Source organism: Poecilia formosa, unplaced genomic scaffold, assembly GCF_000485575.1.
Source record: "Poecilia formosa unplaced genomic scaffold, Poecilia_formosa-5.1.2 Scaffold19, whole genome shotgun sequence".
NCBI classification, from domain to species: Eukaryota; Metazoa; Chordata; class Actinopteri; order Cyprinodontiformes; family Poeciliidae; genus Poecilia; species Poecilia formosa.
The window spans coordinates 3,671,773-3,691,207 of record NW_006799958.1 but is presented as its reverse complement, the minus strand read 5'-3'; the positions used below and the strand labels follow the sequence as shown (position 1 = coordinate 3,691,207).

At 40.5% G+C, this 19,435-nt stretch overlaps 1 protein-coding gene across 1 annotated transcript in view; it reads left to right on the top strand.

Annotated features, from left to right (window-relative positions):
• Nucleotides 1-19,435, top strand: part of adcy5 (adenylate cyclase 5) — a 75,114-nt gene that overhangs the window by 35,012 nt on the left and 20,667 nt on the right. The window contains exons 2-8 of the mRNA XM_016669043.1: nucleotides 2,329-2,478; nucleotides 3,998-4,119; nucleotides 12,145-12,256; nucleotides 15,458-15,585; nucleotides 15,756-15,914; nucleotides 16,025-16,166; nucleotides 18,434-18,556. Of these exons, the coding sequence (XP_016524529.1) occupies nucleotides 2,329-2,478; nucleotides 3,998-4,119; nucleotides 12,145-12,256; nucleotides 15,458-15,585; nucleotides 15,756-15,914; nucleotides 16,025-16,166; nucleotides 18,434-18,556 (936 nt within the window). The remainder of the gene's footprint in view (nucleotides 1-2,328; nucleotides 2,479-3,997; nucleotides 4,120-12,144; nucleotides 12,257-15,457; nucleotides 15,586-15,755; nucleotides 15,915-16,024; nucleotides 16,167-18,433; nucleotides 18,557-19,435) is intronic.

Here is a 19,435-nt window from a genome sequence, read left to right as displayed (position 1 = left end):
AGAAAAATCTCAACAGTCTGAGTAACTAAGGATTTTGTGCCTCCATGAAGAAGTTTTTTTTTTTTTTTTTCATGTTGGATTTTGGTGCCACAAGCAACTGCTTGGTTTGCTTAAACCTTTTGCTAGCTTAGAATCAGTTCACATTAGAAAGTAGGACTGAGTCAGTTCCCACAAAGTAAACCAAAATGTGAAACCAATGGTTTCAACACAGCCACAGCTTTCAACGGTTTAAAAGAGACTCCAAAGAAAACCCCAGAGTGACCGGAGACTTCTTTGGCTGCAACATAAAGTTGCCTCTGCCTCCCCTTCTGCTGCACACTGCTGGTCAGCAGGTTCAAAGATGCTTCCCTTTTATTGCAAGAAGAACAAAATTGCCTGGTCATTTGGAAAATATTTACAGTTATGGGAACTAAAAGAGTGCCAGCTCCTTGTCAAAGTTAACACTGACAGCTGCTTAGAGATGTGATCTTTGTTAAACTTTTGTTTCTCTAAAAGAAAAAGAACATTTGCTACAAAAACCCAATTCTGGAATCTCACTAAATGTGATGACGGCTGCAGGAATGCACATTTTCTTTCCCGATTTTTTCCCCGTGACATGTTTAGTCAAGTTTTGCATCACATCCCCTCTTGCCAACATGCAGTCACATACTTGATAATGACATTAAGTTCAACCATGAAATCCCTGAATCTGGTTGTTTGTGGTTAAGCTCGGTTTTCTAATTGTCATTCTACAAATGGTACACGTTTCCATTCAGGCCAGCATTATGCTGCAATTTAGAGGTCTGAACAGATGAAGCTAATTAGCCCTAAACTGATATTTATCAGTGTTTAAATTCAAATACAAATACTTTTTAAGCTTAGTACTTTTTATTTTTCTGGTGGTAGCGTCTAATGAGTCGTATATGTAACATGACACGAGTCGCTCTGGAGATTTAACACATTTATTTTCTTCACTTGATAGAAATTAAATCAGAAGTCCGTTTGTGTTTTGCATCAGCTCAGTTTTCTCGGAGCCGCTGCTTACCGTCCGTCCCAAGCTGGCAGTATGTGAGCCGGCCCTGCGGAGTCTCCTAATGAGACAGGCACTGTCCTGGATAAAGATATTCGGACAAAAAATAAAAAATAAAAAAACGGTGTGTCGAAAAACCCCGCAGAAGGTTGAGACGCCCTGTTCCCTCCGGCGAGAGGGAGGAGAGGCGCACCGGCGGAGCCGACGGAAACAAAGAGCGCTTTGCTCTCAGTCGGAGGGAAAGCAGCTGCAGCGCGGGGAAATCCTGCTTCAAACACTTTGTGTCTCTCTCACTGCGGTTGTGGAGCTCCTCGTATCTTTGTTCTGCATATTTCAAGCCCAAATACGCGGCATGTAAAAGTCCAGTGAAGGGCACCGCGCTCTGGAACAGGTGCGCCACAAAGCGAACGTTTGGACGTCTGTGAAGTTTTACAAGCTCCGTGTTGCTGCGACACACGAACACAAAGCACTGCATAAACCTGAAGTGGAAAGAAGGTGAAAAACTACAAAGTGCGGCGTGCATTTGCCAATATTTCGTAGGTCTGTGCTGCAGTTACAGATGCGTTTTCAGTTTCACTTTGAAGGTGACAGAGATTTTCGGTAGAGTTTAGCTCTGGACTTTGACTAGGCCACTCTAAGATGTGTTAAAAAAAATCTTTATTCTAAATCACACGTGTCAAACTTTGCAGCTTTTTATGTGGCCCTCAAATTTCCAAATTACATCAATGAGTCACTCCAGTTTTTCACAAATCTGCAAAATTCACACAAAAAAATCAACAGATTACCACGTCTTGTGATTCTACTGCAAATTGTATTCAAAATTGGTAAAATAACAAACAAAAGAACTATGGGTTTAAGTGCTGCCTCAGCCTTCCTTGATATCAAATTATATGAGCTGTGGTGTTAATTTGTTGAAATATGAAGCTGACTAATGTACAGTACAATTTGCTGGAAATCTTCTAGCAAAACATTTCACTATCAGCTTTTTATAAAATTTAATAAAAACAAAACATATAAATAAGGTTTTGATAAGTTGTTGATATTCAGGGCGACTCACATGTTTGTATTGGGCTTTAATTTGTGCAGATTCCAACGTTTTCTGTCTCTACATCACTGTGTACAATAAATATTTCAGAGTTTCATTTATTTATTTATTTTTTATCTAGTTACTGAAATAAATCAACATTTCAGTCGTATTCTAATTGACCGGGATGTAAAGGTTAGCTGTGACGAGCAGTTTTCTGAACAGATGATAGGAATAGAAAAACAATGCGTTTATCCGGCGGCCTTCACTTACGTTTTCCCTCCTCTTTCCACAGATAGTCTCCAACATCCTGGTCTTCTCCTGCTCAAACATTGTAGGAGTGTGTACGCACTACCCGGCCGAGGGCTCCCAGAGGCAGGCCTTCCAGGAGACCAGGGAGTGCATCCAGGCTCGCCTCCACTCCCAGAGGGAAAACCAGCAGCAGGTAGGCGACTGAGAGGCGACTCTCAGAAATGTGTTGGGCTGCTTTAGGTAAGCCAGCGGTTGGGGGCCATGCTCACAAACACTATCCGCTCAATGTGGTTGGAATAAAACAGGTGGCATCTTGTCGGGAGAAAAGCGTATCTTACTGTAAGTACAAAAGTTGGAGGTTTTCCGGGTCTGTTTTACCGGAAAGCGTCCAAAGTTTAGACCTAGAACTTAAAACAAAAACAAAGTGATTGGGGGGGTGGGGACGTTGGTTAGCATCTTCTGTTAGCCATTAGCACAGCTAATGTGCTAATCCAGCGCATTTTGTGACAGACTGAGTGAAAGATGATCAGAGCAGAGTTGCTGTGATCAGTTCAGCCTTCCTTGCATCTGCCGAACCATCAGATTGTCTTGATGGGACAGTTTAGAAAATATCCCCAAAGGTAGATCCAGGTTAATGGCATCATGTAACAGACTGCTCTCTTCTGTACCTAAAATCTGGAAATGCTCAGAGCCGCAAAAGTCTGATCATTTGCGGAGTCGAATGTTTGGGGAAAATGTACTTATATACTGTATTTTGCATCATAAATATGCAGATTGATTAGGACTACAGAGACACAAACTTAATGTGCTTAGGTTTTAAAAAAAAAATTTTATAGAATACGCAGTAAATGTACTTTTGTTTTTGTCATTTTAATTTCCATCTAAAGCCCAATCACACTATTGCACACATGCTTTAAGAAGTGATAGGAAGAGGATTGCAACTTTTGGAGAGCAATGATGACGACACAGATGAGTCCCTGCTCCTGAAAGTACTGAGAAAATGTCGCAGCCACAACCAGACAATATCATAAATGAATCTCATACCACACTATGCAGACACTCTGTCTTGGCTGATGAAGATTCACTCGGCCCTGCAGGAAAAATTCATCAGGTTGCTTTGATGGAATGGAAGTACAAACTACCTTTTTTTGTATTATTTTAACAAATACATATTTTATCTTTTCCGTGACACGCATGTGAATTCAGAGCACATTACGTATGTTTGTGTACTTCATATACACCACATGACTCGAAGTTTTGTGCAATAATCTTAATTTCCACTTACTAAAATGTATCATTTTTAGAGACGCAGCATATGGCCTGAAGTAAGAAACGGCATCGCTGCTTGTATCTTTTATTATTTTCACTTTAAACCACGACCTTTATTTGTATACAAATTTGAAATGTGCATAAATCTTTATAATAAAGTAGTTTTTTTTTCTTTTTAGAATAACTATTAGTTTGTTTAAGGAAACAAGTTGTACATTTTACTTCTACAATTTCTAACTCCAATGATAACATTGAAAATAAGCTAAATAAGCACCAGTAAATTGACTTGTAAAATTTGGGCACTCTAATTGTTAAAAATCTAATTATTTAATGACAGCCTCCATAAACGAATCACAGCAGGAATGCTTTTTTTTATTCTCTGACAAGCCCCACTCACTTTCACATCAAACTTACGTCTCATCTCTCTCTCTCTCTTCCTGCAGGAGCGTCTCTTACTCTCAGTACTTCCTCGTCATGTTGCCATGGAGATGAAAGCCGACATAAATGCCAAGCAGGAGGACATGATGTTTCACAAGATCTACATCCAAAAGCACGACAACGTCAGGTAACATCAGAGGAGCTGTGACGACGAGGAGGGGGGGGCCCAGATGAACACGGATATGAACGGAGCATTTGAAAAAAAGCTCATGTTTGATTTTCAAAACAGGCAAAACATCAGCAAATATCAATTTCCACTGCATGCTCCTTTCATTAGGTAAACACAACGTTCAGAAAAATTAAGTGTCAAGGCATTTTGAATCTGACAAACCTTAAAAATACACCTAGATATTCAGAAAATGCATCAGTTTGCAGGTGAAGCTTGAAAGTCAGCCAGGCGTCTCTCAAACCACAACTAAAGAACGTAAATTTTTGAGCAAAATAATCTGTTTTAAATGGTATTTTATGTAACAAATGGCATGTCAGGAACGATGTCCACCCCTCTTAATAATCAATGATAAATCTTTTATTCATGTTACAGCAAGCAAAACCTTCTTGTAAACGCTGAACACGTCTTTTGCACGTTTCCACTATTATTATAACTAGTAATCTTTTACAATGAGCCCCATTGCTTTTATGTAGGAAGGCCTCTTTGCCATCACCCTAATCTTTGACTCCCTCCATCAAATCCTGTTTAAATCATCAGTCTGGTTGGGTAACTGCCAAGTCATCAGAAATATGTTGGTTAAATTCAAATTAGACCTCTGATGTCTAAACTAAACTAAATTATGTGGCAGCAACATTAAAAATATATGACAACAACTTTAACAATGGATACACTATAAATGCAACACAACATGTTCTATTCAGAAAACTGACTATATAACTCTGATAAAGAAAAATAAAAACAATGCACAGATTGTAAAGAATAAGTTAACCTTTGAACCTTTCTAGCTTCCTGTAGCAGCTACCTGTGCTGCAGAGCTAATGCAAGTAAAGATTCATTTTCAGTTCTCAGACGTCAACATTTTTTTGTTTGCAAGCACTCTAATAGAAAAAAACAGATAATTTCCACCATTGCTGGTACTTTATTTTAAACTGCATATTTACCACGTTAACTGGCTACTTTTACCACCACGAACGAGGGACAGCAGCCTCAGCGGCTCTCTGCAGTATTTATTTACTCCAGTAATCTAGTGGTGAACATTTCCGCAGCGACGCTGTTTCTCCAGTACAACGCTGTGTATGTTCTCCTCTTTCTTCTGTTTGTTTTCAGTCACCACATGATGTTCTGCTCCGTGACTTACAAATCAGTCTTTAGCTTTGAATTGAACCAATGTGATTGTAGTAAATCTGGACGGAAGAGTTTTTCTACAATTCACTCAAGTTTGATTAAAATTTTCGTCATAAGCAGCTAATTGAGGTTGTATGTTTGATGCATGCAGTGATATTAAGAGACACGTTCACTCTGCTACTAACTGAAAGGCGTTGTTTAAATAAGGAACAGTACATATACTGCAACATTATATATCTCATGTAATCCATGTTAATCCAGAATAGTGCAGCCCACCCACAGACGGTGGCAGACGAGGAGGGAGAAGTCGTGCAGACGTTGCCATGTCAACGTGCTCTATGGTATTTTTCAGAGAGTATTTTCCACCCAACTCTTTCCACAGCGTCCATGTAGAGTGTAATGTGAGTCACAGTGTCATGAATATAAAGGCTGCTTTTAGTTTATAAGGAAAAAACAGTAAGTCACAAATGTTTATGTTGTATTTTAAACATGCAAAATTAGTTTTAAAACGTTAATGCCCAACATGTGACAACAAACTTCAACGTATGTATTAGGATTTTAAAAAACGGATTCCAAAAAAGTTGGGACACTAAGCAAATTGTGAATAAAAACTGAATGCAATGATGGGGAGATGGCAAACATCAATATTTTATTCGTAAAAGAACATAGATGGTTGATCAAAAGTTTAATCTGAGTAAATGTAACATTTTAAAAGAAAACTATGTTGATTCAAAATCAACATAGTTTTGTTGATTTTGATTTGTAGACATTTTACAGTGTCTACAAATCCCCAAAAAGTTGGGACAAGTAGCAATAAGTGGCTGGAAGAAGGAAATTGAACATATAACAAACAACTGGAAGACCAATTAACACTAATTAGGTCAATTGATGACATGATTGGGTATAAAATGAACTTCTTAGAGTGTCAGTGTCTCTTTGAAGCCAAGATGGTAAGAGGATCACCAATTCCACCATTGTTGCGCAGAAAGATAGTGCAGCAATACCAGAATGGTGTCACCAAGCGTAAAATGACAAAGACTTTTAAGTTATCATCATCAACCGTGCATAACATCATCAAAAGATTCAGAGAATTTGGAACAATCGCTGTGCGTAAGGGTCCAGGCCATCATGTCTGTTAACAGAAATTTGCCACACGAACCGAATCTCAAATTCGGGTCGGACTCTGCGTCAATTGAAACAGTTTTGCTCTTTGCTTTGTCTTCATTTTATTCAGAATTAATGCGATAAATTGCCAAATACAGTCGTCAAACGCTCAATCGCTCATGTGTCGTATTGGTAACTTCTTGTTCCGTATCACTACAGTGTTTCCTGAGAAATACATGTGCAAAACATATGGTTTTCATTTCATATGGTGGGAAACGGACTCTTTCATCTGGCCAGTTTTGATCTGATGTTTTTGTTTATTTATCCTCCTCTGATGTTCATCTTTAATGTTTCGGTGAAGCCGTGTTGAGTTGCTTTAGGTTTTAGTGCATAATATGTTTTATATGATATCAGAGAGAATCATTAAACACTGTAACTGCATCAGATGGATGGTTGAGAGACAGGTGTCCGTTTGAGCGCCACCTTGTGGAGTAAGAAAACGGTACTTCTATTTATACATTACCACATCAATGAAGTTATGCTTTGGAGCCCTCAAGACTCCAGGAAATTGATTTATTTCTGCATAAACTGCATAGAAGTGGATGAAATACGACCTAAACAACTGGAGCCTGGATCTGAAAATGCAGTTTGAGTTTTGCTGCCTTTGGTCAGGTGGTACAGCGCCGACAAAAAAAATACAGCTCTGGAAAAAATGAAGAGCCCACTGTACTGCAAAAACACCAAGGACAAAAACATGTGTCATTGTCCTTTCACTCAAGAACTGAGAATAACTCTAAGTGAGGTGAAAACTGAATCTGGATATTCTAATATCCTTTTTTGATCTCATTAAGAGAAAAACTGCAAGAAAATCATGTGAGCGGTCGTGGAAGCTCAAAAAAACAAAATACCCCGAAGTGTTGGGTGTAAATCTGCAAAACAAATATTATCCCCAGTTGGACAATCGATGTTGTGCGACTTGCTGAGAGCATGAAGCGCGTTAGCAGCGTCCACCGAGCCGGGCCGAGTTCTGTCACGAACGCGCCGTCCGGTAACGAGGCGCGACCGGGACGCGTTGGGAAGCAGTCAGCAGCTTTTCTGGTTATAATTGGGGCTCCGCTGAGCGGCAGAGGAACAACAGGAAGAGGGGCGAAGGCTCCCACCGCCACGGCTAAAGAGCAAGAGGGCAAACGGAGGGAGGCAGAAGTTGCCGCCACTGCCGTACAGATGCATTACGCGTGTGTCCGTCCGCAGCTTTTAATTTAGGAATTCAGAGCGCCGCAACAACAGAGGTGGCAAATCGGTTAATGAACCATGGAAGGCATGTAATTACATCCTTTTGATCCGGCGCAGAGGCACAAATTGTCTCTGATGGCTGAGGCTACACATTTTTACCCACTCGGAGTGGGTCACCGTTACTTAACTCATTTCGTACCGCAGGGAATGAGTCACGTCGGAGGCTCAGGTAAACAAAACACGTGGTGCAGGTTAAAATCACATCAAGTATCGGCTCCATTTAACAAATGGCGTGCTGACAGAGAGGAACAGGAGCTAAGTAGTTAAAATGGATCGTGACATTTTGTGGTATTTATTCCCATGAAGGCAAAAGTGGCGATAAAAAAAAGTACCAGACCCGCCAGACCTGACTGATAGTTATGTCCAGTTGATCTGGTAGATCCGGTTCCTAGTAGAACTAGGCCACGTTGTTCTAATCCAAACTTTGCTGGGTTTCTTTTTTCTTTCTTTCTTTTTTTTTTTTTACACCAGTTCATCCAGTCCAGAACTTGTCCATGTTCTTGAATTTTACCCAATAATACTTCATAATTGTGAGGCGAAATTAGAATAGGTCATGACCTTCCTGAGGAACACATAAAAACCCCAAAACAAGCATGATGTCATTGGATCCATTTCAGAAATCAAGGTAATAACAAAACCAAACAGCGAAATCTGGATAGCTTGGACTTGTTGCAGAGGCACAAGATGTCCATCTGACACATAAGTCCAACAATAAATGGTCGTCAAGTTATGGCGGTTAATGTCCGTTGGTTTACCATCAAACTCCTTTTTACCTTTTGAAACGGTGGCATCCGTCTGGTGCTTATCCTCTAAATCAATGCTCAGTGACTCCCAGATTGAGGTCAAAATGGATGCTCATTTTTATTTGCTTTGTTTTGGGATTATGCAAGATATGTCTTAGGATGCGTGTGTGTGTGTGTGTGTGTGTGTGTGTGTGTGTGTGTGTGTGTTGTGTGTGTGTAGTAAGGCTGCCCGGTTGCCCTTTAAATGTACGAGTGATATTCTCCAACAGCACATTGTGACGGAAGCTGCTGTTGCAGGTATGTAGGCCAGCAGCTCTCCAAACCGCATTACATAAATTAGAGGGACTGACCTTCAGTGCCTTTGTTCCCATTTTCCGGTGGAAACATGAACAAGACATGAACCTGCAGCAACAACAACAGCAACAATAAAAACAACTCCTGTGGTTTCAGAGTGGACACACTTGTGGTTGGGTTCGCATCATCGCTGCTAGCTGGTACTCATGAGAGGAGAGCAGCACACTGATGTTCTGTGTGTAGCTATCTGTAGTTTTGCCACTGTAACTTTTAAGAGATTTTTAGTGTTGGATTGTAAAATACAAGCAGGCTGTCAGTGTCTGCTCTCAATTTATTAGTCCTCCTTTGGTTTTCAGATGTTTTCATGAGACATGGGTCTGACCTAAAGAACCAGACGGGCTAAAAGAATTTTGTTTCCATGGAGTTGGTTCAGGCGTCTGATCCGGATGCTTCCTGAGCTCTAGAGACTTTCTGTAATGGTTGTGGAAACACCTTGAGATCCATTAGAAGGAGCTAGAGTCATTGGGAAGAGGAATGACTGTTTCCCTCTCAAAATTGGTACCTATACAGTCCAATAGTTTAATGTCATTTTGTCAGAATATATAGTTCAGATTGAACTCTGTCTCTGCGTTTAGTCTGCTTTAAACAAACTCTAATGCCTTGGTGTAGAAAATGTTTGGTTCCTTTTTGGCGGTATGAATGCCCAATCGAACTCGAATTGGACCAAAAAAGCGAACTCTGGTCTGCCTACACGCCTAGGTCTCTGTTCGATTGAAGTAAATTTGTCAATACATATGTGGATGCAAGAAGACCAGAGACCACTCCAAAAGCAGGAAGCGAGCTGCAGTGAATTATGGGTAAATACAACCTAAAACGATCACGAGAGTCTAACGTCCCCAGGAGAAATGACTCGTGATCTTTTCCCAAAAACAAAAGACAAATCCTACAGCTGCTGAAATATGATGCCGCTCTGCTTCTGCTGGCATTTTGTGAGGAAGGAAGATGTTTTCACGTTGTGCCCTTCAGTGGTTCTTGGAGCAGCGCCACCACAGGCGAGGGGGTGAACAGGTTTTTCAATTAGTTTGGATTGTTTGACACGGTGGAGTGTGAAAGCGAACCGGATGAAAATGGAACAAGTGTTGAAGTTTTAGTCCCCCAAATCAAACCGAGTCTACCAGACGTATCAGGTGTGAAAACACCCTACATACATCATGTAGTTCTTCATGCAAGCAGATGGCGGTTACGGTGTTCACAACAACCAAATTTGATGAACTAAATGAAGGCATGTTTGGGCAACAAGGCGTCACTTGCTGCATCAGCCCTGTTGGTGTAAATAGTGGAATTATTTCTCCTGCAGCATTACAAACGTCTTTTTAAAACAAGGTAAGGAGACCTGTGAGTCAATAAAAGTGTGGCATATTACAAAAAGACCAATCTTTAAAATGAACTCAAGTATTGTTCTTTATCCAAGATAATTTCTTGTATATTCTTCTTGTCTCAAATCACTGGGGAAGCTGTTTTTGTGCCAAAGTGACGACCAGCTCGTCACATCGCGCCGATGTGTGTGAACAGCGTTTTCCTCATGGACGCTCTGGGTGGCCTGTCAGCCGCCCCTGCAGTGGCTCTCACTTCAAGATCTCACAGAGTTAATGTTGCAGACTAACCAGTCATTCATCACCAAGGTAACAATTAAATGGGACTTAATGACCCTGGCAGCCTTTGTCATTCGCTCTCCGTATCACCGCTGACGTTATTTCAAGCTTCGAAGTGAGGACTCTTAGGACCAGCTTCTGTGTGCTGGTTTGGATAAATTATCAAAAAAAAAATCTGTACGTTAGTCTTTTACGGCGCCGTAAATTATTATAGTTAATATTATGCCAATAATTGTAAAAGGCAAGAGAGGAACATAAGGAGAAAAAATATTCTTTGATTATTTTTCTAAGCTGTCTCGATGGCTGGATTTGAATAAGATATTTATTTTCTTCCTTGCTTCTTGCTTTATTGATTTATTACAAGGGGTCTGCTCTGTAATATAAACTCTACTGGAAAACAAGACGCATGTCGAAATACAATTTTAACTTAATCACATAAACTATAAGTTTAATCAGGTTCTGCAGAAGGAATTTCAATGTCATTTATGTTCACCAAATTATGGAATTAGGTTTATTGTTTGCATCATGAATGTTGCCCATTGCCAGGCTACTGTTTATCATTTGCACTGTGGAGATATTTGAGCTTATTTAAATACTGTCAGAACATGTAAGATTGTTTTTTTTAGGAAAATATCATAATCTAGCGAATTAGAGTTTATTTTAATTGTTCTTAATAGAGCCATGAAGACCTTAGAGGAAAATAAAACAACACATGGCATGGTCATCCCTTCTGTCTTTGACTTCAGCGCCCCACATGATTTACCCCTGGAGAAAACCGTTATAGCCAGAGAATAAATCTGCTTGTTGAGACAGGAAGAACCGAGCCGAGGATGTTTGTGATGCGGCGCTCACCGAACATTTTCCTGAGAGTTTACATGAGGTTAACCTGCCAGTCCTTCCCAGCCTGTTTCAGCCTCTCACCTATCAACAGGGCCTCGCCACGGAGGGGAATGACCCGGCCCGGTGACATCATCATCGGTCCTGCCGCTGAGCCGGAGCTACAGGGGAAATAATGAAAAACATCTCAGTTGGTGAAAAGCAGTAGCCAGTCCGTCACAGGGCTACTTGTATTCATGTAGTTTGTAAAAGAAGAGAGAGAAAAAAGAAACTGCATGATTAGTTTAATAGTCGGCAATGGCTTTAGATGGAAGTCATTTATATGTGGGATTTCGTCATATTTTTTTGTTTTTTTTAATTTGGATGAATTCACTACAGGATTCCAGTAATCATAAAGAGTAAGACCTAAAAACCTAAAATTTTGCGAAAAATTTTTCAAAATCCACCCGTCATTTGAAAGAGGTTTTGTTTGGAGTCCAAATCGTTTTCAATTCAGTTCCATGTTTCAGTGACGCGTCTCTAGAAATGCCCTGGGTTGTGTTGTTTTCTTCACATTTTTTTCTTATTGTCTTCTCATTTAAATTTCACATTGAAAACTGGATCAACCCATATTTGATATTCCTTCCACACACTTCATCATTTGACTTCTCTTCACGGTCGTGTTAATTGTGTTTGGGGTTTTTTTTATTAAAAGAAATGCAAAACCCTGTACCTTAGGCAGGTCTGCAACACTCTCTTCTTTTATCTCACACCAAATTTTCACAGTTGATCTTCGCAATTATTCTGAAAATTGGAAACCCCATCAGGTAACCTTTACTTAGGTTTTGCCGCCACATTAAGCTTCTCAACTTCACCAAAACACAGGAAGTGAAAAGTGAGAGGAGAAAAAAACCATTAGGTGAGACGTGACCTCTCTTGTTTTTGTGTTTCTGCAGCATCCTGTTTGCTGACATCGAGGGCTTCACCAGTCTGGCGTCCCAGTGCACAGCGCAGGAGCTGGTGATGACGCTCAATGAGCTTTTCGCCCGCTTTGACAAGTTGGCAGCGGTAAGCGTACAACGCATGCAAGCACGTGCAATTTTCCAAAGATTGCAATGATGCTTTTATTCATTTATTCATGCTTTTATTTATTTGAATATCTCTTTTCTGTGTGTAAACTTTGAGAACTGTTGTTTCAGACGTTTTGAGTGCGAGGTTAGCGGTTGCTATGGAGCCTTACAGACATATGGGAAGACTAGAAATGTTGCAGAGAAATAAGGTCATGTTGCATATTCCACACCTGTTTTGTCAAAAACACAGAAACCCAATTTATAGTGGCCTAAAAGTCAATAGTTCATTCTTTTCTACGTTGTTAAATTTTGAATGCTTCATTTATTGCTGAGCAGGTAAAAAAAAAAAAAACATAAAAAATCACAATAGATTTGCATACATTTATTTTACAATAAAATGTGGCGCCTGGCTAGTGTTTACAAATTACATATAGAAGAATTACACACACACACACACACACACACACACACACACACACACACACACACACACACACTCCAGAGAAGTCTCAGTTTGAGCTCTCAGGCAGTCAGACCGTCAACATCAGTTATAGTTTTCTACTACTGAAAAGGGTTTTCTGGGTGGTGGAGGAGTTTGATATGTTCTGAGTAAATATCCCGGGAGGTTCCAGCTGAACAAACTGAACTTCTCAGGGCCCGTTGGTCTTGCCTGGTGCTGGTCCACATCCAGTTGGTAATGTGCCTGCATGGTTATGCTCTGAATGGTTTGTGCAAAAATAAAAAAAAACTCTCTGCCTTTTGGGATGGAGCCCTGGGGTCATTTGGAGCTGAGGCTGAGAGGGGACGAGGTGTGGTGACCGACCAGAACTGCTTGTGGTTTAAATATCTAGAAGCTTCAGGCCCATTGGGGCAGAGACCAGTCCAGTATTCACAGCTTAGAAATGAACACAAAGAAAAAAGAAGTGTTTAAGTGGTTCAGATGCTGCTTGGGCAGAATTTGGGGTCCATCCAACAAGCCAAGACTGACTTTCTATGTTGTTTGGAGACAAGTCAGATGGGGAAAACAAAGTCCAGAAGCTTCAGGCCTTTTTAATGTATTTCCTTCAGCTAAATAAAAACAATCGCCAGAAATGGTAACAAAAACAAACAAACAAACAAAAAACTGGTTCTGAAGGTAAAAGTAAAATTTATTTTTACTTTTGTTTTAATATGATCTTCAGCAGAAATCAGAACTTTAAAAACTTTATTATTTGAACACTGATTTGTTTTTCACTCCAAAGTAATGAGGCTCCAGTAATTCTTCTAATTTGAATATGAATTTGTTGATCCTGCAAAATTTTCAAGAATCATTTAAAAATGACAACAAAAGGACCACATTTCTAACATAACGTTTCATCCTTCAGTTTGGACGGCTAAGACTTGTTTTGCAAGGATATAAAGTCAAATCAAGCTGTTAAGGATTGTAGATAAAAGTAGTTGGAGTAAATAAAAAAAAAACTTTGGTGGATTGAAGTGACTTCCACTTTAGATGAGAACAAATGTGACACAGCAGCATAAAGCAGTGGAGTTCAAACTGAAAATATTTTTCATGTTGAATCCCTTCTTGGACATGCTGTAGCTTTGTACATAAACAGCAACTTAATATTACCTTCACTGCCATTGCTGAAGCTTCCCGGTTATTAATAGTTGCGCCACAACCTTGTGAATACTGATATATTTCCTTTAACCAGCGTCATCGTCTGTTGAGCTGATCCTCGGTTTCTGTCATTTGTTTATGAAAGGTGAAACGATCGGCTGCTGATCAATATTTATGAACTGAACAGGCATAATGCTGTCGTAAACCAGAAATGTTGCATCTGACACTTTTATCTCCATGCCAGATGTGCCTTCTGTCTCTGTGTGCACAAGCGCACACACACACACGCACGCACGCACGCACGCACGCACGCACGCACACACACACACACAGCCATGTTTTCATCATTTGTGGGGACTTCACATTGATTTTCATTCATTTCTACAGCCTAACCCATAATCCTAACCCCATCCATCACAGACCTAACCACTAACCCAAAAACAACAATTTCCCTCATGGGGACAAATAAAATGTCCCCACAAGGACCAATGGTCCCCATAACTCCACATTGTAGACAGAAATAGATTCCCATAAGGATATGAAAACCTGGTACACACACACACTCGCTCACTCTGTTCCTTACACAGTGGCTCCTTTTGTATTTTGGTCCGTGTGCTAAAGGGATACTCAGGTGGCTATCATGAGACATTATAGTCTCCCAAACCCTTGGGATGCGCACACACACACACACACACACACCGATTCATTTGCTGTTGGCTCACACATCGACAGCGTGATATCTAGGCTGATATCATGCGTCTGTTGTTTTTAATGGACTGCATTCTTCCTTTGACATTTTTAAATCCTGCTTTTTGTCACTTACCTTCTGTTTGCTAAACTCCTGAGCTCTTATGGTTGGCATGATAATCCAGGAATGCAGCTAATCAGTCTTACATGCTGAGTCTTTAGGACGACAAACGTCTCTGTTTCTGCCAGAGGAGGGACAGACACATTTCCATCCTGTACTGATGACATAGATGCAAACAATACAATGAAACTCTGTATTTTCTGGACTATAAATCCCACCTTTGTTCACAGTTTTGGCTGGTCCTGCATTTTATGGTCCATCAGACAGACTCAACACGTCACTGAGGTGCAAAGCTTAAACTCATGCCTTGGAATTTTACCACAAATATTGCATTTCAAATAGTGATTATAACACAGTATCTTCACTCAAAACACAGTATAAGAAAAGTGAATTTGGAATAAGGCCTGTAAGTGTTGCTTGAGGAACCCCAACTATGGACGTCACTGCAGTGAAGAATATGAACCCATGCAACCCCCACAAAAAAATATGTTTGTCTCAGATTTGCTCACAGACGGATGTATGATTTCTTCTTTATTCTTTCATTATTTTCACATGACATAATGTGGCTCACACGCTGTACTTTATTCCTTTTGCACTGGAATATTCGGAAAAAAAAAAAAAAGAAAAAAAAAAGGCCTTCAGTTGGAACAATGGATCACTCAGGATTTTTGTGACAATCTTTGCACATTATTTAAAGCAAAATAGAGATAACTTCATTAACTCTTCACATTAGTTTGCTTCTTGGTAAATACCGTAACACACATGTCCTTTCTTGCTCCTGCTCTGTGTGGCAGGAGAACCACTGTCTGCGGATCAAGATCCTGGGTGACTGCTACTACTGCGTGTCCGGGCTGCCGGAGGCCAGAGCCGACCACGCCCACTGCTGTGTGGAGATGGGGCTGGACATGATCGAGGCCATCTCGTAAGTCTGGGAACGGCGTTAATACACCAGTTTAAAAAAAAAAGTCTGGTAAACTCGACTCACTGGTAAACCTCAGCAGCATTCGCTGAGACTACAGCTCGTACATTTAGACACGCTAATCGTGTAGATTGTCACTTTTTGGTTTGTTTGGGTTTTTTTTTTTTCTGCAGGCTGGTGCGGGAGGTGACTGGGGTGAACGTGAACATGCGAGTCGGCATCCACAGCGGCAGGGTGCACTGCGGGGTGCTGGGACTCAGGAAGTGGCAGTTTGACGTCTGGTCCAACGACGTCACGCTGGCAAATCAGATGGAGGCGGGAGGCAAGGCCGGGTTCGTCCAATAGGCTTCCTAAACGTTCCTTCTGATAAGTGCGGAGGGTCAGCTGCATGAGATTTATGCAACAGCCAGAGCATTTAGAAAAAGGAACGCTTTCATTTCAGGCGCATCCACATCACAAAGGCCACCCTGAACTACCTGAACGGGGACTACGACGTGGAGCCGGGAGCCGGAGGAGAGAGAAACGCCTACTTGAAGAGGAGCAACATAGAAACCTACCTCATTGTGGGCTGCAGTCAGAAAAGGGTACGGCTTTCACCGCTGGAGGAGGCAGTGAAAGGGAACTGAAATCATTTCTGTCTCATTTAAAGTTGAAAAGTTGATTTTTATTTTTTATTTTTTGCAGTAAAATGCCAACAAGAAAAATGGTAGAATCATTATTTTTTATGATATCAAAATGAAACTCATCTTCATTTTGGCTCATATCAAAAATCTGAACATTCTTAAAGGGCCGGATGCGCCAGAATGAATTGATCAAACAAATTAAAATGTTAAAATATCAATAGATGGTTGTCCCTCCAGGATTTTGTTATTGTTTTAGTGTTTTGGTTTTTTCTCAATTAAAATTACAGATTTTATGATGCCAGTTTAGAAATGTTTGTTAGGAATTTTTACATTTGTGCTATTTGATGTTAAATGTGACTTTTTATCAAATTGACACATCAATTACAGACTATAACTTGACATCGCTGAGGCAGCCGTCACTTAAATTCAGTGTTTGTGACCAATTTTGAGAAAATTTGCTGTAAAATCAGAAAGAAAAAAACATGGAGATTTGTTGAGATTTGAACTTTTCAAGTAGTTCATTTAAATTCATTTAAATTCATCGTTTCTTACATGTGTGAAAGTCTAAAATTGTCCTAAAAATGACGCGTTACGGTGACTTTCCACAGAGAGCAAGCCGTTGTTTCATAAACTACCTTTCCACATCCTGTAGTTTTTCCAACTACAAGTAAGTTTTGAACTTAATTAAAGAGATGGTGAAAGGAGGAGGTGGTAGCATGATGTTTTCTTTTTCTTTAGCGGGGATGTGGAAGCTGAGTAGGAGTCGTCTAAAAAGATGAATACAGAGCGACTGGGAATATTGTCTTTATTCAGGCAAACAGACTTTTATGATGTTGGTTGAATCCAACTCAAAACTAAAGAAAGATGGGACTAAAATGTAACAATTATGTCTAATATTTATTATTTTTTGCTTCCCATTTATGGATTCCGGTTTTGATTCCGCTTCACAAATATTCAGATAAAACTCCAGTAAAACATTGTGACGTTTGTGTTGATGTGAAAGCTGCTCCTTTAAGGAGCTTTTTTGACTGACGTCTCTTTCCCACAGCTGTAAGTTCCTTTGCTCCTGTTTTCTCTGTAAGCTGAATTTGTCTCTGCAGGCAGGACCGAGTTCAGTTCCCTGCTTGAGCCTCCAGTTTGTTTATGACTTGATATTTTTTATCAGCCTCCCCCGGCAGTATCACAAGCTGCGACTATAGTTAGCAAGTCATGTGAAGAGATACTTTATTCTCGTTCTGGTGCCTGTGGTTCAGGACAGAGGGAACTTTTTGAAGTCTAGCTGTTGGTTAATTTTCATTTTATTCTTCCAGTTTTTTTTTGTTTTTGTTTTTTTTTTTACAAATATAGCTCAAAGCTGTTCAGTTCTGATATCAGATGAGATAAAAAGAGATGCCCAGGAGATCGCCTGAAACTGTTTGAAGCTGTTTTTTTTTTTGTTTTTTTTAAGGAATCTAGACAGAACCTAAACTCTGCAATCATAATACGTGTAAATTAAACTTTTCTTTTTGGCTTATCTGTTTGGGCCCCATTATTTTTTTTTATTAAGCTCAGAAGTTAAATAATTTGTAAGATCACCACCACACTTCCTTCACAAGGTGCAAATTGTGAACTTCAGCCGTTTTTAGTTTTATATTTAATGCAGATAAAATGTAAGCAGACCTAACAATGTGTCAAATGTGATCTTGAGTGTTGGCTTGCTTAAGGGAAAGCAAATATCTAAGAATATTGAGCATCTTTTCAGTCCCTCCAGGATTTTGTGATACTTTTGTGATTTCTTTTGCAATAAAAAAAAGTGTTTGTGGTACTAATTTGTAATTATTTGCCATTTTTGCTCTTATTTATGATGGTAAATGCAACTTTTTATATAGATCATGGATTATTATCTGACATCAGTTAAGGCTGAGGCAGCTGTTTAGTACAAGCAAGAAAACTTTTGACAATTTTGGAGAAAAATCTGCAATAAACTCCCAATTATTAGCACAAAAAAGTGCAGAGGTTCGCATGAATTTCCACGATAATTCTCAAGAAACTGGATGGACTGATTGATATAATTTGGCAGTAAACGGATAAAAACTGCATTGATTTGATTGATAACAAAATACTTAAGCTTGTTTAGAAATTAGAGGGCCACATAAAAAGTTACACCCTCGAGTTTGACACGTGTGCTTCAAGGTTTTATGGCACTCATTCGTTTGGTGCGTTAACCTCGGCCTCCTTTCGCTCCACAGAAAGAAGAAAAGGCGATGATTGCCAAAATGAGTCGACAGAGGACCAACTCCGTCACCCACAACAGCGGCCACTGGGCTGACCGTGCCTTCCACAACCACATCTCCAAGGAGATGAAGAGGATGGTGAGCAAAGTCAACGTTGTCAGACTGCTTGTCCCGCCTGGTCGTGATGATTTACTCATTAGAGCGCCACAGCCAGGTGACTCTCCTACCAGCGGCTCGTCTCAGGGTGAAGCCAGCGCGTCGTTAGCGACCGTAATTCTTTGATCTGCGTTGCCGAGGCGCGGCGGGGACGGCCCTTCACGGCGCACCTCGCCCCGGCGGTGAGAGGCTCTCAGCGGCACTCGGGAAGAGGGACGGAGTGACGAGGGGGGAGGGAGGAGAGGCGGTGGAGGGATGTGAACTCACTGAGGGTGGGGTTTTCTTCATGCGCGGTGGGCCTGAGAACTGGAGGATCCTCAGCGAGCGCGAGCATTTCTACATATGAGTCCGTGACGTGACGGACGGGCGCAGGCAGCCTTACGCCCGTTTGTCTGTTTCAAATATGTCGCACTTTCATTTGTAGAATCTAAAAACGAATCATTTTAAAGCTTTCCTAGCTTTGTTTTTTACTGTTTGAGGCTGGCTTGTTTAGAGAGATAAAGATTTAAATTAGCTTTTTGAACAAAGGCAAAGATTTTTGCGACTCCGGTTATGCACTCAAATCAATACCACAGTAATGCTCAACTCTCCATTCCAACCTTCATCCATCTCGAACAAAACCAGTCCTCAAGCGTCCTCTTAACGCACTCTGGTGAAACAACTCTTATGTATGGTGGCCGACAGGTGCAAATGCGCAGCAACAGAGTAAAGACGCAAACAAACAAACAAACAAACAAACAGAGACTCAAACAAATTATCCTCAATCCAACATAATCAGACTCTGAAAACCTTCAAAGTTTCCTCCAGATGTGTCAGTTTCCAGAGGTGGGGACTCGAGTCACATGACTTGGACTCGAGTCA